Here is a 23,636-nt window from a genome sequence, read left to right on the forward strand (position 1 = left end):
AACCCCGTGCTGTACCTGTCCTCGGAGTGTTTGATGGGGACAGGTTAGAGGGAGCTTTACTCTGTATCTAACCCCGTGCTGTCCCTGTCCTGGGAGTGTTTGATGGGGACAGTGTAGAGGGAGCTTTACTCTGTATCTAACCCCGTGCTGCACCTGTCCTGGGAGTGTTTGATGGGGACAGTGTAGAGGGAGCTTTACTCTATATCTAACCCCGTGCTGTGCCTGTCTGGGGAGTGACCAGCTGATGCCCTGAAGGACAGTCTGTCTTTTCCCTATTACCAGCCCACTCTGGCTCCGATGTTTTGTGTTTGTGTCACTTTTCCCATTCCAATCCTCAGAACTCCCAAGTCCCCACTGAAGCCGAAGAATATCAGCGTAAAGACCGAGGAGGAACGCGCTGGCAAACGATCCGCAAAAAAGAGCCGCCGCGTGTTGGAGAGCAGCGATGAAGAAGGAGGGAGGGAAAACGAGGAGACGGAGGAAGAGGCTATGGAGATGAGGGACACATCCTGTGTGCCAGAGACAGCATCAACAGAACCTGCAGAGGTGAGTTGGTATCCTCCTTCCGTCATTCAATCCGTCAACAGCCAGTCTTCATTGTGCCCAGGGCCATGTGGGAAACATTCGGTTGTTTGTCGATTCGTTCCCCAGCTGGAGGGGAGTGGTGGTGGCGAGTGCGCGGTTTATCAGGGGTTCGGGGGCAGGCTGAGTGGTATGTTACGGTTAGGGCGGAGACGGTTCATTCGGGACTCGCTGGCGGGGGAGAATTGGTTTATCGGGAGCAAGATGGGCTGTTCCCGGGGGTTGGGGGGGGGATTGTCCCCGGGGGGGGGAGGGGGGGGCGGAGATGGGTTGTCCTGGTGGGGGGGGGAAGATGGGTTGACGGGGCGGGGGGGAAATGGGTTGTCGGGGCAGGGGGGAGATGGGTTGTCCTGGTGGGGGGGGAGATGGGTTGTCGGGGCAGGGGGGGAGATGGGTTGTCGGGGCAGGGGGGGGAGATGGGTTGTCGGGGCAGGGGGGGAGATGGGTTGACGGGGCAGGGGGGGAGATGGGTTGACGGGGCAGGGGGGGAGATGGGTTGTCGGGGCAGGGGGGGAGATGGGTTGACGGGGCAGGGGGGGAGATGGGTTGACGGGGCAGGGGGGGAGATGGGTTGACGGGGCAGGAGGGGAGATGGGTTGACGGGGCAGGGAGGGAGATGGGTTGTCGGGGGGAGATGGGTTGACGGGGCAGGGAGGGAGATGGGTTGTCGGGGGGAGATGGGTTGTCGGGGTAGGGGGGGAGATGGGTTGACGGGGCAAGGGGGGAGATGGGTTGACGGGGCAGGGGGGGAGATGGGTTGACGGGGCAGGGGGGGAGATGGGTTGACGGGGCAGGGGGGGAGATGGGTTGTCGGGGGGAGATGGGTTGTCAGGGTAGGGGGGGAGATGGGTTGACGGGGCAGGGGGGGAGATGGGTTGTCGGGGCAGGGGGGGAGATGGGTTGTCCTGGTTGGGAGGGCGGGGGGGGGGAGATGGATTGTCCCCAGTTTGGGGGGGTGGGGGAAGGAATGAGTTGTCCCAGGGGCGAGGGGGTGGGGGGAGATTTTTGTTGCCGCAAGTATGTGGGGAGACAGTTTGTCGAGGAATGGTTAGCCACAGAATCCCATTGGTGCAAGGTCCATTCGGCCCATCACATCTGCACCAATCCCCTGGCATTTTAGCCAAGTCCCTGGCACTGTGAGACAGCTGATGGTTTGTTGGTGGGGGTGTGTCACAAGGTGGGGTACCAGGGTTGCGGTGATGGGAAAGATGGCTGTGTATGTTTCACCATCCCCTGATGGCTGTCTTGTCTCATGCCAAGTTTGTGTTTTCAGTCGCCTGGCGTAGTTTCTCCGTCTCCAGTTCTGTCTCTGTCCAGCCAGACATCTCCGGAGGCAGTGCCAATGGAAGGAAGCCCGTCACTGTCTGATTCTGGTCTCGAGACTCCAGCTGGGATCCCCAAGCGGCGAACAGGTAATGTGTCTCCCGACCAGGGGCTCTAGCACTTGTTGCTCTCTGTGGATCTGCTTCCCATGTGTGATCCTGACGGCTTGCTTCTCTACCACTTGACAGCACGGAAACAGCTCCCCAAACGCAAGCTGCAGACCACCGTGCAGGTGAACACAGGCGCTGGGAATCCGAGTGAGCACATTGCTGATGACAGTGGAGAGAGCTCAGCCAAACGTACAAAGCTGGAAGGTAATGTGGGCTGAAGTGGGCTGGGTGTTGAGCAAGGGACTGCACCGTCACCGACTGTCACCAACACACTCGGTGTGAAGGTTTACCAGGCTGTCTGCTGGTGAAAGGTTACCTCTGTATCCACTAGAATTTAGAAGGGTAAGAGGTGACTTTTTCAAAGCCTTTAAGACCCGAAGAGTCTGGACAGGCTGTTTCTTGTGGGAGAATTTAGGACAACCCTCGGCCTGGGAACCATATGTGGTCCATCTGGGTTCTGAGGGCATACAAGACATTTTGTTGACCAGGCGCTGGTTTGCCACAGTCAAAAAACAAAAAAGTCCAGCACAGGAACAGGCCCTTCGGCCCTCCAAGCCTGTACCGATCATAATGCCCCAACTAAACTAAAAAAATACCTCCTGCCCTTACCCAGTCCGTATCCCTCTATTCCCTCCCTATTCATGGACCCATCCAGATGCCTCTTACATGTTGCTAATGTTCCTGCTTCCACCACCTCCTCTGGCAGCGCGTTCCAGGCACCCACCACTCTCTACGTGAAAAACTTACCCCGCACATCTCCCTTAAACTTTCCCCCTCTCACCTTGAACCTGTGCCCACACCCCCCCCCCCCCCCCCCCCCCCCGGGTAATTGACACTTCCACCCTGGGGAAAAGCCTCTGACTATCCAACCTGTCTGTGCCTCTGATAATTTTATAGACCCTCTATCAGGTGGGGGGGGGGGTTTTATCTTTCCAGTGAAAACAATCCTAGTTTATTCAACCTCTCCTCATAGTCAACACCCCCGAGACCAGGCAGCATCCTGGTGAACCTTCTCTGCACTCTCTCCAAAGCTTCCACATCATAGAATCAAAAAGTCCCTGCAGTGCAGAAAGAGGCCATTCAGCCCATTGAGTTTATACCAACCACAATCCCACCCAGGCCCTAGTTCCCCCTTACACGAAGAGAGAATTTACCATGGCCAATCCACCTAACCCGCACACCTTTGGAGTGTGGGAGGAAACTGAGCACCCGGACGAAACCCATGCAGCCACGAGGAGAATGTGCAAACTCCACACAGACAGTGACCCAAGCCGGGAATCAAACCCAGGTCCCTGGTGCTGAGAGGCAACAGTGTGAGCCACTGTGAAACCATGTCCTTCTGGTAGTGTGGCGACCGGAACTGCACACAATGCTCCAAAGGTGGCCGAACCAAGGTTTTATATAGCTGCAACATGATTTCCCAACTCTTGTACTCAATGCCCCAGCTGATGAAGGTAAGCGTGCTGTATGCCTTCTTAATCACCTTGGTCACCTGTGTTGCCACTTTTAGGGAACTGTGGACCTGCACGCCCAGATCCCTCTGTATGTTAATGTTCCTAAGGGTTCTGCCACTTGCAGAATAATTCACACCTAAATTTGATCCTCCAAAATGTATCAACTCTCATTTAGAACATAGAACAGTACAGCACAGAACAGGCCCTTCGGCCCACGATGTTGTGCCGAGCTTTATCTGAAACCAAGATCAAGCTATCCCACTCCCTATCATCCTGGTGTGCTCCATGTGCCTATCCAATAACCGCTTAAATGTTCCTAAAGTGTCTGACTCCACTATCACTGCAGGCAGTCCATTCCACACCCCAACCACTCTCTGCGTAAAGAACCTACCTCTGATATCCTTCCTATATCTCCCACCACGAACCCTATAGTTATGCCCCCTTGTAATAGCTCCATCAACCCGAGGAAATAGTCTTTGAACGTTCACTCTATCTATCCCCTTCATCATTTTATAAACCTCTATTAAGTCTCCCCTCAGCCTCCTCCGCTCCAGAGAGAACAGCCCTAGCTCCCTCAACCTTTCCTCATAAGACCTACCCTCCAAACCAGGCAGCATCCTGGTAAATCTCCTCTGCACTCTTTCCAGTGCTTCCACATCCTTCTTATAGTGAGGTGACCAGAACTGCACACAATATTCCAAATGTGGTCTCACCAAGGTCCTGTACAGTTGCAGCATAACCCCACGGCTCTTAAACTCCAACCCCCTGTTAATAAAAGCTAACACACTATCGGCCTTCTTCACAGCTCTATCCACTTGAGTGGCAACCTTTAGAGATCTGTGGATATGGACCCCAAGATCTCTCTGTTCCTCCACAGTCTTCAGAACCCTACCTTTGACCCTGTAATCCACATTTAAATTAGTCCTACCAAAATGAATCACCTCACATTTATCAGGGTTAAACTCCATTTGCCATTTTTCAGCCCAGCTTTGCATCCTATCTATGTCTCTTTGCAGCCTACAACAGCCCTCCACCTCATCCACTACTCCACCAATCTTGGTGTCATCAGCAAATTTACTGATCCACCCTTCAGCCCCCTCCTCTAAGTCATTAATAAAAATCACAAAGAGCAGAGGACCAAGCACTGATCCCTGTGGCACTCTGCTAGCAACCTGCCTCCAATCCGAAAACTTTCCATCCACCACCACCCTCTGTCTTCGATCAGACAGCCAGTTACCTATCCAATCGGCCAACTTTCCCTCTATCCCACACCTCCTCAGTTTCATCATAAGCCGACCATGGGGGACCTTATCAAACGCCTTACTAAAATCCATGTATATGACATCAACTGCCCTACCTTCATCAACACACTTAGTTACCTCCTCAAAAAATTCTATCAAATTTGTGAGGCACGACTTGCCCTTCACGAATCCGTGCTGACTATCTCGGATTAATCTGCATCTTTCTAAATGGTCGTAAATCCCATCTCTAAGGACCTTTTCCATCAATTTACCAACCACCGAAGTAAGACTAACCGGTCTATAATTACCAGGGTCATTTCTATTCCCTTTCTTAAACAGAGGAATTTGTCCGGATTAAATGCTATCTGCCATTTCTGTGCCCAAGTCTCCAATCTATCTCTATCCTGTTGTATCCTCTGACAATCCCCGGCACTATCAGTAACTCCACCCATCTTTGTGTCATCCACAAACATCAGACCACCCACATTTTCCTCCAGATCATTTATATACACGACAAACAACAGAGGTCCCGGCACTGATCCCTGTGGAACACCACTAGCTACACATCTCCATTCTGAAAACACTCTTCCACTGCTGCTCTCTGTTTTTGAGAATATTACATGTGCAGTGGACAATGGGGAACCTGTGGATTTCCAGAAGGCATTTGACGAGGTGCCGCACCAAAGACTACTACATAAGATAGAGGTGCACAGTGTTACGGGTAATGTATTAGCATGGATAGAGGATTGGTTAACTAACAGAAAGCAAAGAGTGGGGATAAATGGATGTTTTTCTGGTTGGTGATCAGTGACTAGTGGTGTGCCTCAGGGATCAGTGTTGGGACCGCAATTGTTTACGATTTACATCGATGATTTGGAGTTGGGGACCAAGTGCAGTGTGTCAAAATTCGCAGATGACACTAAGATGAGTGGCAGAGCAAAGTGCGCAAAGGGATATAGTCTAAGTGAGTGGGTGTGCGTCTGGCAGATGGAGTACAATGTTGGTAAATGTGAGGTCATCCATTTTGGTAGGAATAACAGCAAAATGGACTACTATTTAAATGGTAAAAAATTGCAGCATGCTGCTGTGCAGAGGGACCTGGGTGTCCTTGTGTAGGAATCTCAAGGAGTTGGTTTGTAGGTACAGCAGGTAATTAAGAAGGCAAATGGAATTTTGTCCTTCATTGCTAGAGGGATGGAGTTTAAAAACAGTGAGATTATGTTGCAGCTGTATAAGGTGCTGGTGAGGCCACACCTGGAATACTGTGTGCAGTTTTAGTCTCCTTACTTGAGAAAGGATATACTGGCACTGGAGGGGGTGCAGAGGAGATTCACTAGTTTGATTCCGGAGTTGAGAGGATTGGCTTATGAAGAGAGACTGAGTAGACTGGGGCGGCACGGTAGCACAGTGGTTAGCACTGCTGCTTCACAGCTCCAGGGTCCCGGGTTCGATTCCCAGCTCGGGTCACTGTCTGTGTGGAGTTTGCACATTCTCCTCGTGTTTGCGTGGGTTTCCTCCGGGTGCTCCGGTTTCCTCCCACAGTCCAAAGATGTGCGGGTTAGGTTGATTGGCCAGGTTAAAATTGCCCCTGAGATGCGTAGGTTAGAGGGATTAGCGGGTAAATATGTGGGGGTAGGGCCTGGGTGGGATTGTGGTCGGTGCAGACTCGATGGGCCGAATGGCCTCCTTCTGCACTGTAGGGTTTCTATGATTCTATGATTCTATACTCATTGGAATTCAGAAGAATGAGGGGAGATATTATAGAAAAGCATAAGATTATGAAGGGAATAGATAAGATAGAAGCAGGGAAGTTGTTTCCACTGGCGGGTGAAACTAGAACTAGGGGGCATAGCCTCAAAATAAGGGGGAGCAGAGTTCGGACTGAGTTGAGGAGGAACTCCTTCACACACAGGGTTGTGAATCTGTGGAATTCCCTGCCCAGTGAAGCAGTTGAGGCTACCTCATTGAATGTTTTTAAGGCAAGGATAGATAAATTTTTGAACAGTAAAGGAACTAAGGGCTATGGCGAGCAGGCGGGTAAGTGGAGCTGAGTCCACAAAAAGATCAGCCATGATCTTATTCAGGGGTCTCCAAACTACGGCCCGCGGGCTACATCTGGCCCCAGCCAGTGAGGCGGGATGGGATTCCCGCTGCCGAAAACACTCGCGTGTCCGGAACCCCGCCGCTGACTCAGGATCCGGAAGCCACAAGCTGGACATTTGCTGCTGCTCCGCGCGGTGTCTGATGGACCCATGGGAATCCCCGCCTTCTTTACTGGCCTATTGTCCAATCAGAGCTGCTGTCCTGTGACTGACAGTTCATTAAACGAATCAGCAATTGAGACATCTGTTATCCAATTGCTGCCCTGCATTGACTGAGTGACAGCTGCTTTATCCAATCTGTAAGCTCCATCTGTCTGAAATGAGCGAGAACAATGACAATGATGGCGGCAATTCAGTTATGGAAGGAAAAAAGAAAAGTGGACAGTGAGTGCCGCCTGTTTAATGAAGAATGGGGTGTAAAGTACTTCCTTGTACAAGCAGGTGATAAAGCCTCGTGTGTCATATGCAATGAAACTGTTGCAGTTTTGAAGGAGTACAATGTACGTCGGCACTATGAGACCAAACATGAACCAAGTTATTCCCAATTCACAGGAACACAGCGTTCGGAAAAATTTGAATCAATGCAACGCAGGTTGCTTTCCCAACAAGCTTTTTTTACGCAGAAGATAACTGAAAATGAAGCTTTAACCAGAGCCAGTTACACACTAACTTATGTGTTGGCTAAAAGAGGAAAGCCATTCACCGATGGAGATCTCATCAAAGAGTGTATAATGGAAGCAGTGGAAGAATTATGCCCAGAAAAAGCAAATCTGTTCAAAATCACAAGTCTTGCGCCAAATACTGTTGCTCGTAGAATTGAGGATATAGGAAGCAATGTATTTCATCAAATTGCAGACAAAGCAAGAAATTTTCAGTTGTATTCTCTCGCACTTGATGAATCGACTGATGTGTGTGACACATCACAACTCCTTGTATTCATCCGTGGCGTCGACAGTGAATTTAATGTGACACAAGAATTAGCATCAGTGTATAGCATGCACAGCACAGTAACTGGAGAAGACATCTTCAAAGAATTGCAAAAAACTGTGTTAGAATATAACCTGGAGTGGAATAAACTGCAATGCGTGACAACTGATGGAGGAAAGAACATGTCTGGGGTGAAGAAAGGTTTGGTTGGACAAATCACAAAAGCTTGTGAGGTTGGTGGATTCTGAAAGCCCATGTTTCTGCATTGCATTATCCATCAACAAGCATTGTGCGGAAAATATGTGGATATGTCTTGCGTTCTGAAACCTGTTGTTTCAACAGTGAATTTCATTCGATCTCACGGGCTTAATCATCGCCAGTTTCGTGATTTTCTGAAAGAAACTGATTGAGTTCGGTGACTTGCCTTATTATACAGCAGTTCGATGGCTTAGTTGTGGAAAGGTTCTATCACGGTTCTTTCAGCTCAGAGAGGAAATTGATTCCTTTCTCACAGAGAAGAATCGACCCGAACCACTTTTATCAAACACTGACTGGCTTTGGAAATTGGCATTTTTTGCAGACGTGACAGGCCATATGAATCAATTGAATCTGAAGTTGCAAGGTGAAACAAATTTGATTTGTGATCTATTCGCGCATGTCCAGGCATTCAGGGCAAAACTGATGCTATTTCAAGGACAGCTGAAAGTTCATAACTTGGTTCATTTTCCATGTTGTGAAAAATTTCATGAAGAAAGTGAAGCAGAATTTCCTTCTTCATTTGCAACAGAAATCATTAAGGAATTGCAAAAACAATTTCAGGAACGATTTTCTGATCTTGATGGAAACACAGATGAAATAAAGCTGTTTCAAAATCCATTTGGCTGCAATGTTGAAACACTCCCAAGTCAGTTTCAAATGGAAATTATTGATCTCCAATCAGATGACATGCTGAAAGACAAGTATAAAGAAGGAAATCTGATCCAATTTTATAAATCTTTGCAGCCTGAGCAGTTTCCAAATTTGAAGCGATTTGCTTGTGGATTGTATCAGTTTTTGGTACAACGTACCTGTGTGAACAAACATTTTCAAAACTGAAGTATGTCAAGTCCAAATATTGAGCAAATTTATCTGATGAGCATTTGAAGTCCATTCTAATAATTGGCTCCTCAAGCCTGAAACCTCAGTTCAGCAATATTTTGAAATTAAAAAAGCGGTTCCATCATTCCCATTAATCTTGTGCAAAACTTCATGATTTGTTGGTTACGATTGAAAACTCCAATTGCCAGGGTTGTGTAGAAAGGTGCAGTCTGAATTTATTTTTGTTCGACCTTTATTAATGGTTCAAGTTTATTTTGAATTTCTTTGCTTTGTTTTACTGAAGTTCTTTCTTGTTTATTTTTCTTATTGTGCGCCACTAAATGGGGCAAATTCTCATTTCAGGTAAACATTTGTAAAATTTCAGTAAATAAAATTAATTAAAAATGAACAGCCTGCTTTTCTCACCTGCAGTTAAGTAATTGATTATTTTGTCAGAGCATTTGCTAATGTTTGACATTTTTACTCATATATCATTTCTCCGTGTAAGCACAGCATTGTTTCTTTGTAATTGTCACATTTCTCTTTTGTTCTGAATCAGATCATGCTGATTACAAAAAAGATCCAAATAAAACTTATTCAATCATTTAAATTTTATTCATTCATTTATAAAACTTTTTTTTTCTTTGGCCCCCGAAAATGTGTAAAATATACGATGTGGCCCTCGTACTGAAAGGTTTGGAGACTCCTGGCCTCGACCTATCGTATGCTCTTTCCTTTTGACTAAGTTTACAATTTCCCTTGTCATCCATGCTTCCTGAATCCTGCTATTTTTGCAGGGACATGCCTGTCCTGCACTTCAATCAACCGGCCTGTAAAAGCCTCCCACATGCCCTCAAATAGCCGCTCCCAATCCACATTCCCCAGTTCCTGTTTAAGTTGGATATAATTCACCATTGCCCAATTAAGCATCCTCACCTGAGGGCCACTCTTGTCCTTATCCATGACTACCCAAAATCTTACGGAGTTATAGTCACTGAGCCCAAACTGCTCCCCCACTGAAACATCAATTCCACTGATTTCCATCCGTGGAGCTTTTTTCCTATCGGTGTGACTGAAGTGATTTGTACCTAAAGCAAGGGCTAATGAAGTGAGTGTGCTGATTGCTCACAACACTGACTGTGAGAGCCGTGCGCTCCCTCTGTGTCAATTGTTCTGGTTATACCATTTGAAATTGATCACAGTTCTATTAATATATAAATTTCGCATTTTCTGTGACACATTATGAAATGTTTGCCGTGTATTAAATGTATTTAATCTTCTTCATGGGGTTATGGTTAGTGAACAAGCCCAGTTTCAATCTTGCGGCCCGCTGAGATGAGGGAGGGCCACTCACTCGCCTAGGTTGCCTATCACTGGTTTTGAATAAGGGATCACTGTTTAATAATAAGGGCTGCCCATTTCAGACGGAGAAGAGAAGAAATGCTTTCTCTCGGAGGATGGTGAGTCTGGAACTCTCTTCCTCAAAAGGCAGTGGGAGCAGAGTCTGAATATTTCGAAGGCAGAGTTAGATTCTTGATTAATGAGGGAGTGAAAGGTTATCGGTGGGGTGGGGGGGTAAGGTGGGAAAATAGGGTTTAGGTTACAGTCAGATCAGTGCCATGATCTTATTGAATGGGGGAGCAGGCTGAAGGGGCTGAGTGGCCTACTCCTGTTCTTGATGCGTATCGTATGTAAGTCAGTTCACCCAGAACGAGCCATGGCTCGAGTCTCGGCCTTTACTATTGTTTGGGTGGGTTTCTGTAAAAGGGGCAACTGCTTTCGGTCCCTGAGGGAGTTGGGGGGGTTCTGGTGTTCTCTGCTTACAAAGCACTTGTTTATTTGTGACAATATCTTGCCTTGTTTTCTCAGTAACTAACTTGATATCTTTCTGCTCACAACACCACAAACCCTCATCCATTCCTCATCTGAAAAGAAAATGGCAGGACTTCAGATGAGGGTGACTCAATGACAAGTCTCAAAGTTCAGGCCACGGCAGCAGATCAGAAAACCACGTGTGAGGCTGCGGCAGAGCAAGAGACTGAGAGGCAGCTGCAGGAGGTAGAACTCAGTGAGAACGAGGGGCAAAATGTTGAAATGGAGGAGAATGGAGGCAGTTCAAGAACTGGAAACGTGACTGAATGTGAGGAGCCAGAGGTGGAGAAGGAAGCAGAGACTGAGCCAGAGGGTGAACAGGAACCTGGAGAATCAAGGTTGACTGGGAAAAAGCAGGGCACTGCCTACAAACAGACCGAGAAAAGCAGGAAATCCATAAACAGCTTCTTTGGTAAGGATGAAGCAATGAACAGGAAGGGGTTTGAGTCCATTGGGATTGTGTTCAGTGGGAGTGAACGGGGAAGGGGTTTGGGTCCATTGGGATTGTGTACAGTGGGAGTGAACAGGAAGGGGTTTGGGGTCCATTGGGATTGTGTTCAGTGGGAGTGAACGGGGAAGGGGTTTGGGTCCATTGGGATTGTGCACAGTGGGAGTGAACAGGAAGGGGTTTGGGGTCCATTGGGATTGTGTATAGTGGGAGTGAACGGGAAGGGGTTTGGGTCCATTGGGATTGTGTATAGTGGGAGTGAACGGAAAGGGGTTTGGGTCCATTGGGATTGTGTCCAGTGGGAGTGAATCGGAAGGGGTTTGGGTCCATTGGGATTGTGTACAGGTGGGAGTGAATGGGAAGGAGTTTGGGTCCATTGGTATTGTGTACAGTGGGAGTGAATGGGAAGGAGTTTGGGTCCATTGGGATTGTGTACAGTGGGATTGAACAGGAAGGAGCTTGGGGTCCATTGGGATTGTGTACAGTGGGAGTGAACGGGAAGGGGTTTGGGATTGTGTACAGTGCTAGTGAACAGGAAGGGGTTTGGGGTCCATTGGGATTGTGTACAGTGGGAGTGAACGGGAAGGGGATTGGGTCCATTGTGATTTGATATATTATTGTTGCATGTATTAGTATACAGTGAAAAGTATTGTTTCTTGCACGCTATTCAGACAAAGCATACCGTTCATAGACAAGGAAAGGAGAGGGTGTAGAATGTAGTGTTACCGTCACAGCTAGGGTGTAGAGAAAGATCAACTTAATAAGGGGAAGAAGCTGTTCTTGAGTCGGTCGGTACGTGACCTCAGACCTTTGTATCTTTTTCCCGATGGAGGAAGGTGGAAGAGAGAATGTCCGGGGTGCGTGGGGTCCTTAATTACGCTAGCTGCTTTGCCAAGGCAGTGGGAAGTGTAGACCGAGTCAATGGATGGGAGGCTGGTTTGCGAGATGAATTGGGCTGCATTCACGATCCTTTGTAGTTTCTTGTGGTCTTGGGCAGAGCAGGAGCCATACCAAGCTGTGATACAACCAGAAAGAATTCTATGTTGCATCTGTAAAGGTTGGTGAGAGTCGTAGCTGACATGCCAAATTTCCTTAGTCTTCTGAGAAAGTAGAGGCGTTAGTGGGGCTTTCTTAACTATAGTGTCAGCATGGAGGAACCAGGACAGATTGTTGATGATCTGGACACCTAAAAACGTGAAGCTCTCGGCCCTTTCTACTTTGTCCCTGTTGATGTAGACAGGGGCATGTTCTCCTTTACGCTTCCTGAAGTCGATGACAATCTCCTTCGTTTTGTTCACATTGAGGGAGAGATTATTGTTGCTGCACCAGTTCACCAGATTCTCTATCTCATTCCTGTACTCTGTCTCGTCATTGTTTGAGATCCGACCCACCATCCGGTGGTGTCGCCAGCAAACTTGAAAATCGAATTGGAGGTGAATTTGGCCGCACAGTCATCGTGTATAAGGAGTATAGCAGGGGGCTGAGAACACAGCCTTGTGGGGCACCAGTGTTGAGGATGATCGTGGAGGAGGTGTTGTTGCCTCTCCTTACTGATTGTGGTCTGTGAGTCGGGATCCAGTCGCAAAGGGAGGTGCTGAAGCCTACACCACGGAGTTTGGAGATGAGTTTTGTGGGAATAATAGTGTTGAAGGCTGAGCTGTCGTCAATAAAGGAATCTGACACAGGTGTCCTTGTTATCTTGGTGTTCCAGGGTTGAGTGCAGGGCCAGGGAGATGGCATCTGCTGTGGACCTGTTGCGGCAGTAGGCGAACTGTAGTGGATCCAGGTAGTCCGGGAGGCTGGAATTGATTCGTGCCGTGACTAGCCTTTTGAAGCACTTCGTAATGATGGATGTCAGAGCCACCAGACGATAGTCATTAAGGCTGCTTTGGTACCGGGATGATGGTCGTCTTAAAGCAGATAGGGACCTCAGATTGGTGTAAAGAGAGGTTGAAGATGTCTGTGAATACTCCCGCCAGCTGATCCGCGCAGGATCTGAGTGCACGTCCGGGTACCCCATCCGGGCCACTTGCTTTCCGTGGGTTGACCTTCGAGAAAGCTGCTGTGACATCTGCAATGGTGACCCCCAGATACAGGTTCATCCAGAGCTTCCAGGGTGGAGGGCGTGCTCTCACTGACCTCTTGCGCAAAACGGGCGTAGAATGAATTGAGCTCATCAGGGAGGGGGGGGGAAGGGGGAAGGGGGGGGGGGGGTGTTGGAGCCAGCGATTTTACACGCTTTCATCCTGTAGCCTGTTATGTCTTGCAGACCTTGCCATAGTCGGCGGGGGTCGGTGTAGCGAGCCTGGGACTCTAGCTTGGTCCAGTACTGTCTTTTGGCATCTTTGATGGATCTCCTTAGATCGTATCTGGCTTTCTTGTGTAGGTCAGTGTCGCCTGACTTGAACACCTCAGACCTGGACTTCAGCAAGCAGTGGATATCCCTGTTCATCCATGGTTTCCGGTTGGGAAACACACGGATTTGCTTCTTTGGCACACAGTCTTCTACACACTTACTAATGAAGTCAGTTACTGTAGTGGCGTACTCGTTCAGGCTGGTCGCAGAGTTTTTAAATACTGACCAGTCCACTGACTCCAAGCAGCCCCGTAGGAGATCATCCGATTCCTCAGACCAACATTACACAACTTTCTTTAACGGATTGTCCCGCCTCAGTTTTTGCTTATAAGCCGGGAGCAGGAGCACAGCCTTGTGGTCTGATTTGCCAGAGTGTGGGCGGGTGATAGAGCGGTAGGCATGTTTGATATTTGTGTAGCAGTGGTCGAGGATGTTTGGGTTCTGGTGGAGCAGGAGACGTGTTGGTGGTAACTTGGTCGGACGTTCTTGAGCTTGGCCTGATTGAAGTCCCCGGCCACGATGAACAAGGCCTCGGGATGCTTCGTCTCAAGGCTATTCGTAGTGGTGTATATTGCATCAGGATAATAGAGGTGAACTCCCGTGGAAGGTCATAGAACAAAGAACAAGGACAAAGAACAATACAGCACAGCAACAGGCCCTTCGGCCCTCCAAGCCTCCGCCGCTCATGTGTCAAACTAGACCATTCGTTTGTATCCCTCTATTCCCAGTCTGTTCATGTGGCTATCAAGATGAGTCTTAAACAATCCCAGCGTGTCCGCCTCAATCACCTTGCTTGGCAGTGCATTCCAGGCCCCCACCACCCTCTGTGTAAAATATGTCCCCCTGGCATCTGTGTTGAACCTTGCCCCCCTCACCTTGAACCCGTGACCCCTTGTGTTCGTCACCTCCGACCTGGGAAAAAGCTTCCCACTGTTCACCCTATCTATGCCCTTCATAATTTTATACACCTCTATTAGGTCGCCCCTCATCCTCCGTCTTTCCAGGGAGAACAACCCCAGTTTACCCAATCTCTCCTCATAGCTAAGACCCTCCATACCAGGCAACATCCTGGTAAAACTTTTCTGCACTCTCTCCAAAGCCTCCACATCCTTCTGGTAGTGTGGCGACCAGAACTGGACGCAGTATTCCAAATGTGGCGTAACCAACGTTCTATACAGCTGCAACATCATATGCCAACTTTTATATTCTACGCCCTGTCCAATAAAGGCAAGCATGCCATATGCCTTCTTGACCACCCTCTCCACCTGTGCTACCACCTTTAAGGATCTGTGGACTTGTACACCCAGGTCCCTCTGTGTGTCTATACTCCTGGTGGTTCTGCCATTTATTGTATAGCTCCCCCTTAGATTAGATCTACCAAAATGCATCACTTCGCATTTATCTGGATTAAATTCCATCTGCCATTTCTCTGCCCAATGTTCCAGCCTATCTATATCCTGCTGTATTCTCTGACAATGTTCATCACTATCCGCAACTCCAGCAATCTTCGTGTCGTCCGCAAACTTACTGATCACACCGGCTACATCTTCCTCCAAATCATTTATATATATCACAAACCGCAGAGGTCCCAGTACAGAGCCCTGCGGAACACAACAGACACCTCCAGACGCTGAAAGATGCCCTCATAAGAACAGGATATGGCGCTAGACTCATTGATCAACAGTTCCAACGCGCCACAGCGAAAAACCGCACCGACCTCCTCAGAAGACAAACACGGGACACAGTGGACAGAGTACCCTTCGTTGTCCAGTACTTCCCCGGAGCGGAGAAGCTACGGCATCTCCTCCGGAGCCTTCAACATGTCATTGATGAAGACGAACATCTCGCCAAGGCCATCCCCACACCCCCACTTCTTGCCTTCAAACAACCGCACAACCTCAAACAGACCATTGTCCGCAGCAAACTACCCAGCCTTCAGGAGAACAGTGACCAAGACACCACACAACCCTGCCACAGCAACCTCTGCAAGACGTGCCGGATCATCGACACAGATGCCATCATCTCACGTGAGAACACCATCCACCAGGTACACGGTACATACTCTTGCAACTCGGCCAACGTTGTCTACCTGATACGCTGCAAGAAAGGATGTCCCGAGGCATGGTACATTGGGGAAACTATGCAGACGCTGCGACAACGGATGAATGAACACCGCTCGACAATCACCAGGCAAGACTGTTCTCTTCCTGTTGGGGAGCACTTCAGCGGTCACGGGCATTCGGCCTCTGATATTCGGGTAAGCGTTCTCCAAGGCGGCCTTCGCGACACACGACAGCGCAGAGTCGCGGAGCAGAAACTGATAGCCAGGTTCCGCACACACAAGGACGGCCTCAACCGGGATATTGGGTTTATGTCACACTATTTCACATAAATATTTCTGCTTTTTTCCTCCTGAGTCTTTATCATGCGATCCTAGAATCAGAATTTATGTCACACTATTTGTAACTCCCACAGTTGCGTGGACCTGCAGAGTTTCACTGGCTGTCTTGTCTGGAGACAATACACATCTTTTTAGCCTGTCTTGATGCTCTCTCCACTCCCATTGTTTTGTTTCTTAAAGACTGGATTAGTTGTAAGTATTCGCATTCCAACCATTATTCATGTAAATTGAGTCTGTGTCTTATAAGTTCTGTTTGTGAACAGAATTCCCACTCACCTGAAGAAGGGGCTCAGAGCCTCGAAAGCTTGTGTGGCTTTTGCTACCAAATAAACCTGTTGGACTTTAACCTGGTGTTGTTAAACTTCTTACTGTGAACACCACTAGTCACAGACCTCCAACTGGAAAAAGACCCCTCCACTGTTACCCTCTGTCTTCTATGGCTAAGCCAGTTCTCCACCCATCTAGCTAGCTCACCTTTTATCCCGTGAGATTTAACCTTTTGCACCAGCCTGCCATGAGGGACCTTGTCAAACGCTTTACTAAAATCCATGTAGACAACATCCACGGCCCTTCCTTCGTCAATCGTTTTTGTCACCTCCTCAAAAAACTCAACCAAATTTGTGAGGCATAACCTCCCTCGTACAAAACCATGCTGTCTATCGCTAATGAGATTATTCGGTTCTAAATGCGCATATATCCTATTTCTAAGAATCTTCTCCAACAACTTCCCCACCACGGACGTCAAGCTCACCGGCCTATAATTACCTGAGTTATCCTTGCTACCCTTCTTAAATACCGGCACCACATTTGCTATCCTCCAATCCTCTGGGACCTCACCTGTGTCCAGTGAAGAGACAAAGATTTCTGTTAGAGGCCCAGCGATTTCATCTCTCGCCGCCCTGAGGAGTCTAGGATAGATGCCATCCGGCCCTGGGGATTTGTCTGTCTTAATGTTTCCTAAAAAACCTAACACTTCCTCCCTTGTAATTGAGATTTTTTCTAACGGGTCAACACACCTCTCTGAGACACTGCCAGTCAACATGTCCCTCTCCTTTGTGAATACTGATGCAAAGTATTCGTTTAGGATCTCTCCTACTTCCTTTGGTTCTAAGCATAATTCCCCTCCTTTGTCCCCGAGAGGTCCGATTCTTTCCCTAACAACCCTCTTGTTCCTAACTCCCGGCATTTTAGCGTCAGGTATTCCAGGTCCAGGGAGCAGAAACTCACTACGTCTGGGCACCACGAGGTGTTGATCAAGAAGCAGACCTCCCGTAGTCTTGCCTGAGGCTGCTGTATGGTCCGTTCGATGGATTGAGAAGCCCTCTGGTTGTAGGGCACTGTCCGGTGAAGCAGGAATGAGCCATGTCTCCGTGAAACAGAGTACACAGCAATCCCTCAGTTCTCTTTGAAAAGTGAGTCTGGCTTTATGTTTGTCTCGTTTGGTTTCCAGAGAGTGGACATTTGCCAGGAGTAAGATGGGGAGGGGGGGAGCCTTGGGATCGCGTTGTTTCACACTCCCCTGCAGGCCTGCACATTTGTCTACACAGAGTGAGCAGGACAGGGGTTGGATACACTGGGAGTGTACGGGAAGGGATTTGGGTCCATTAGGATTGTGTTCAGTGGGAGTGAACGAGAAGGGAATTGGGTACACTGGGAGTGAATGGGAAGGGGATTGGGTACATTGGGAGTGAACGGGAAGGGGATTGGGTACACTGGGAGTGAATGGGATTGGGTACACTGGGAGTGAATGGGTTTGGGTACACTGGGAGTGAATGGGAAGGGGATTGGATACACTGGGAGTGAATGGGTTTGGGTACACTGGGAGTGAATGGGAAGGGGATTGGGTACACTGGGAGTGAATGGGAAGGGGATTGGGTACATTGGGAGTGAACGGGAAGGGGATTGGGTACACTGGGAGTGAATGGGAAGGGGATTGGGTACACTGGGAGTGAATGGGATTGGGTACACTGGGAGTGAACGGGAAGGGGATTGGGTACACTGGGAGTGAATGGGAAGGGGACTGGGTACACTGGGAGTGAATGGGAAGGGGATTGGGTACACTGGGAGTGAATGGGATTGGGTACACTGGGAGTGAACGGGAAGGGGATTGGGTACACTGGGAGTGAATGGGATTGGGTACACTGGGAGTGAATGGGATTGGGTACACTGGGAGTGAACGGGAATGGGATTGGATACACTGGGAGTGAATGGGTTTGGGTACACTGGGAGTGAACGGGAAGGGGATTGGGTACACTGGGAGTGAATGGGATTGGGTACACTGGGAGTGAATGGGATTGGGTACACTGGGAGTGAACGGGAAGGGGATTGGGTACACTGGGAGTGAATGGGATTGGGTACACTGGGAGTGAATGGGATTGGGTACACTGGGAGTGAATGGGTTTGGGTACACTGGGAGTGAATGGGAAGGGGATTGGGTACACTGGGAGTGAATGGGTTTGGGTACACTGGGAGTGAATGGGTTTGGGTACACTGGGAGTGAATGGGAAGGGGATTGGGTACACTGGGAGTGAATGGGATTGGGTACACTGGGACTGAATGGGTTTGGGTACACTGGGACTGAATGGGAAGGGGATTGGATACACTGGCGGATGGTTGTTGTCTTTGGGCCCGAGGCAGGTGGTCTTTGTGAGACTGTGGTAGCTGAGAGAGTGAGGAGATACAATCAAACCTTGTGTCTGCTTTACCCTCAGCCCCCAAGAAGTGTAGTTCTGCCTTCGAGGAACCTGCCAAAGAGGAACAGGAGACGCCCAGCAAGACCACCCCATCGGAGACCCCCAGCAAGCCCACCCCATCGGAGACTCCCAGCAAGAGCTCAACCAGCAGGTACAGGGGGAGCGCAGAGGGCAGCCAAAGAGGCCCTCAGTCAGCAGATTGGGACGGGGGGGGGAAAGGGAGATAAACAAGGTGTGGAGTTCAATACTGTGGGAGTGTGTGAGGGCGCGATGTACAATACTGTGGGCGTGTGTGAGGGCGCGATGTACAATACTGTGGGAGTGTGTGAGGGCGCGATGTACAATACTGTGGGAGTGTGTGAGGGCGCGATGTACAATACTGTGGGAGTGTGTGAGGGCGCGATGTACAATACTGTGGGAGTGTGTGAGGGCGCGATGTACAGTACTGTGGGAGTGTGTGAGGGTGCGATGTACAATACTGTGGGCGTGTGTGAGGGTGCGATGTACAATACTGTGGGAGTGTGTGAGGGCGCGATGTACAATACTGTGGGAGTGTGTGAGGGCGTGGAGTTCAATACTGTTGCAAGGTTGAGTAGGGTTATTGTAGATTGGGAGGTCGGATGTTCAAATTTGGTGTGTGTAAGGATGGTAAATGCTGGGGGGAGAGCTTGGCCTGGGCCCTTTAAAAGGTGCTGCTGTTTCTGTGCTCACGAGAGTTAAAAAAGTGCAAGTATACAGAGAGCCCAAACTGAAACATTTGTATTGAAAGGCCAAGGAGCAGTGTTACCAAGACAACAGGCTTTTCAATTTAGCCAATCAATTGAATTAGACACTTAGATATGAAGAATCTCTTAAATTTAAATCTGATGGTTTTGACAACCCAGGACCAATCCTGTTGTAAGGATACTGATATGTCTTCACGGGTATAAATCAAGGGGACAGTGGGACAAAGAAGTAGAGCAACTGCCACCTGCCAGAGCTAACAGCTCTCAACTTTCGAGAGAGAGGGAGAATCGCTGGCTCTCATAGCTTCATCTGTGTCTTAGAGAAAGCACCATCTAGATAGTAAAGATACCAAAGAAGAAAGAAGTTCCAGACACAAGAATCAACAGAGAAGGCTCAGAATATTCCAGAAGACACAAAACCTGGTTGTAATTTAGAGAGTGACTAAATTCTATTTTGTTAATGAGTGGGAATTGTGTTTATTGGAACAGCGTCCCATTAGAATCTTGTTTTATTCAGGAGTAAATACAAATACAAATGGTTGTGGGACAGCACTTTGGAGATAGTGACTACAATTCGGTGTCTTTTGTTATTGCAATGGAGAGAGATAGGCCGTACGGCAGGGCAAGGTTTACAATTGGGGGAGAGGTAATTATGATGCGATGAGTCAAGAATTAGGGGGCATAAGTTGGGAACAGAAACTGTCAGAGAAAGGAACTAATGAAAAGTGGAACTTTTTCAAGGAACAAATACTGGGTGTCCTTGATAGGTATGTCCCTGTCAGGCAGGGAGGAAATGGCCGAGTGAGGGAACCATGGTTCACGAAAGAGGTGGAATGTCTTGTGAAAAGGAAGAGGGAAGCTTATGTAGGGATGAGGAAACAAGGTTCCGATGGCTCGATTGAGGGTCACAAGTTAGCAAGGAATGAGCTGAAAAAGGGGCTTAGGAGAGCAAGGAGGGGACATGAGAAGTCCTTGGCGGGTCGGATCAAGGAAAACCCCAAGGCTTTTTATTCTTATGTGAGGAATAAAAGAATGACCAGGGTGAGGTTACGGCCGGTCAAGGACAGTAGTGGGAACTTGTGTATGGAGTCAGTAGAGATAGGCGAGGTGATGAATGCATACTTTTCTTCAGTGTTCACCAAGGAGAGGGGCCATGTTTTTGAGGAAGAGAAGGTGTTACAGGCTAATAGGCTGGAGGAAATAGATGTTCGGAGGGAGGATGTCCTGGCAGTTTTGAATAAACTGAAGGTCGATAAGTCCCCTGGGCCTGATGAAATGTATCCTAGGATTCTTTGGGAGACAAGGGATGGGATTGCAGAGCCTTTGGCTTTGATCTTTGGGTCCTCGCTGTTCACGGGGATGGTGCCAGAGGACTGGGGAATGGCGAATGTTGTTCCTCTGTTTAAGAAAGGGAATAGAAATGACCCTGGTAATTATAGACCGGTTAGTCTTACTTCGGTGGTTGGTAAATTGATGGAAAAGGTCCTTAGGGATGGGATGTACGACCATTTAGAAAGATGCGGATTAATCCGGGATAGTCAGCACGGATTCGTGAAGGGCAAGTCGTGCCTCACAAATTTGATTGAATTTTTTGAGGAGGTAACTAAGTGTGTTGATGAAGGTAGGGCAGTTGATGTCATATACATGGATTTTAGTAAGGCGTTTGATAAGGTCCCCCATGGTCGGCTTATGATGAAAGTGAGGAGGTGTGGGATAGAGGGAAAGTTGGCCGATTGGATAGGTAACTGGCTGTCTGATCGAAGACAGAGGGTGGTGGTGGATGGAAAATTTTCGGATTGGAGGCAGGTTGCTAGCGGAGTGCCACAGGGGTCAGTGCTTGGTCCTCTGCTCTTTGTGATTTTTATTAATGACTTAGAGGAGGGGGCTGAAGGGTGGATCAGTAAATTTGCAGATGACACCAAGATTGGTGGAGTAGTGGATGAGGTGGAGGGCTGTTGTAGGCTGCAAAGAGACATAGATAGGATGCAAAGCTGGGCTGAAAAATGGCAAATGGAGCTTAACCCTGATAAATGTGAGGTGATTCATTTTGGTAGGACTAATTTAAATGTGGATTACAGGGTCAAAGGTAGGGTTCTGAAGACTGTGGAGGAACAGAGAGATCTTGGGGTTCATATCCATAGATCTCTAAAGGTTGCCACTCAAGTGGATAGAGCTGTGAAGAAGGCCGATAGTGTGTTAGCTTTTATTAACAGGGGGTTGGAGTTTAAGAGCTGTGTGGTTATGCTGCAACTGTACAGGACCTTGGTGAGACCACATTTGGAATATTGTGTGCAGTTCTGGTCACCTCACTATAAGAAGGATGTGGAAGTGCTGGAAAGAGTGCAGAGGAGATTTACCAGGATGCTGCCTGGTTTGGAGGGTAGGTCTTATGAGGAAAGGTTGAGGGAGCTAGGGCTGTTCTCTCTGGAGCGGAGGAGGCTGAGGGGAGACTTAATAGAGGTTTATAAAATGATGAAGGTGATAGATAGAGTGAACGTTCAAAGACTATTTCCTCGGGTGGATGGAGCTATTACAAGGGGGCATAACTATAGGGTTTGTGCTGGGAGATATAGGAAGGATATCAGAGGTAGGTTCTTTACGCAGAGAGTGGTTGGGGTGTGGAATGGACTGCCTGCAGTGATAGTGGAGTCAGACACTTTAGGAACATTTAAGTGGTTATTGGATAGGCACATGGAGCACACCAGGATGATAGGGAGTGGGATAGCTTGATCTTGGTTTCAGATAAAGCTCGGCACAACCTCGTGGGCCGAAGGGCCTGTTCTGTGCTATACTGTTCCATGTTCTAGTAGTTAATAGTTAGAAGGGATTTATTTGGTTTGTTAATAGTTTAGTTAATTAGCTCACAGTCAGGTAGATAAATAAATTGTTCTGTGTTGATTTTAGAGCGTGTGTTTGGGATTTATTTTGTATTTAACACTAGGAGTTGCTGAAGAGCAGGTCACTCCACTTCTCTCACACTTTTTACAGATTATAGGGCCAGGTACTCCTCTTTGCATGTTTCAGTGTTAGTTCTCAGAGGAGGGGGGGGGGATCCACCTCCGCTTTATAACAGATTGGGGGCTCGAGTCCAGGATTTGAACAGTCCTGCATCTCTAAATAAAGCTCAAGTAAGAAGTGGAAAATCTGTTTAATTTCAGTGGGTTGTTGTCGGTTAAATCAGAAGTGTGGAAATGGCTTTTAGCATTGCTAAAGAGGTTCCGGGGTCGAAGAGGTTCTGGGGGTCGAAGAGGCTTAGCATTGCTAAAGAGGTTCTGGGGGTCGAAGAGGCTTAGCATTGCTAAAGAGGTTCCGGGGTCGAAGAGGTTCTGGGGGTCGAAGAGGCTTAGCATTGCTAAAGAGGTTCCGGGGTCGAAGAGGTTCTGGGGGTCGAAGAGGCTTACCAAATTTTGCCAAGAAAGTTTAGAAAGACAGAAAAATATGCCACTTGTAGAATTGGCAAACCGGCTGAAGTTGGGTTTAACGGGGAATAATAAGAAAGTTGAGATTGTAACAGAGATAGCGAGCATTTTGTGTATCAGAGAAACAGTCAAGTACAGTGGAGTTAGAAAAAATTAAATTGCAATGAGACAATAGGAGTTAGAAAGTGAACTTAAAAGGCAGGAGACGGAGAGAAGAAAGAGAAAAGGAGAGGAAGACCCGAGCAGAAGATAAAGAAAGGGAAAGATTATTTGTGTTGGAAAAGATGAAGTTGGAACTTGAAGCAAAAAGACTTGAAATGACAGAAGTTGAAGTGATGATGGGCAAACTGATCATAGCCCAGTGCCTGTTAGGGATAGAAACAAATATGCCCAAACATTCCCAAAATTGGATGAAAAAGATGCAGAAGCCTTTTTCATTTCCTTTGAGAAATTGGCGATACAGATGAACTGGCCAGAGGAAGTGTGGATAATGTTAATTCAGACCAAGCTTTTTTTATTCATTCATGGGACATGGGCGTCGCTGGCTGGTCAGCATTTATTGCCCATCCCTAGTTGCCCTTGAGAAGGTGGTGGTGAGCTGCCTTCTTGAATCGCTGCAGTCCACGTGCTGTGGGTTGACCCACAATGCCCTTAGGGAAGGAATTCCAGGATTTTGACCCAGCGACTGCGAAGGAACGGCCGATATATTTCCAAGTCAGGATGGTGAGTGGCTTGGAGGGGAACTTGCAGGTGGTGGTGTTCCCATGTATCTGTTGCCCTTGTCCTTCTAGATGGAAGTGGTCGTGGGTTTGGAAGGTGCTGTCTAAGGATCGTTGGTGAATTGCTGCAGTGCATCTTGTGGATAGTACACACTGCTGCTACTGAGCGTCGGTGGTGGAGGGAGTG

The 23,636-nt window shown here is 48.3% G+C and overlaps 1 protein-coding gene across 1 annotated transcript in view; it reads left to right on the forward strand.

Annotated features, from left to right (window-relative positions):
- Nucleotides 1-338: 338 nt before the first annotated feature.
- Nucleotides 339-23,636, forward strand: part of LOC144490700 (uncharacterized) — a gene marked incomplete at its 5' end in the record, with an annotated part of 28,776 nt that continues 5,478 nt past the window's right edge. The window contains 5 exons of the mRNA XM_078208406.1: nt 339-546; nt 1,856-1,994; nt 2,094-2,219; nt 10,750-11,100; nt 18,605-18,737. Coding sequence (XP_078064532.1) covers nt 339-546; nt 1,856-1,994; nt 2,094-2,219; nt 10,750-11,100; nt 18,605-18,737 — 957 coding nt within the window. The remainder of the gene's footprint in view (nt 547-1,855; nt 1,995-2,093; nt 2,220-10,749; nt 11,101-18,604; nt 18,738-23,636) is intronic.

This window comes from Mustelus asterias, unplaced genomic scaffold (assembly GCF_964213995.1).
Source record: "Mustelus asterias unplaced genomic scaffold, sMusAst1.hap1.1 HAP1_SCAFFOLD_3646, whole genome shotgun sequence".
NCBI lineage: Eukaryota > Metazoa > Chordata > Chondrichthyes > Carcharhiniformes > Triakidae > Mustelus > Mustelus asterias.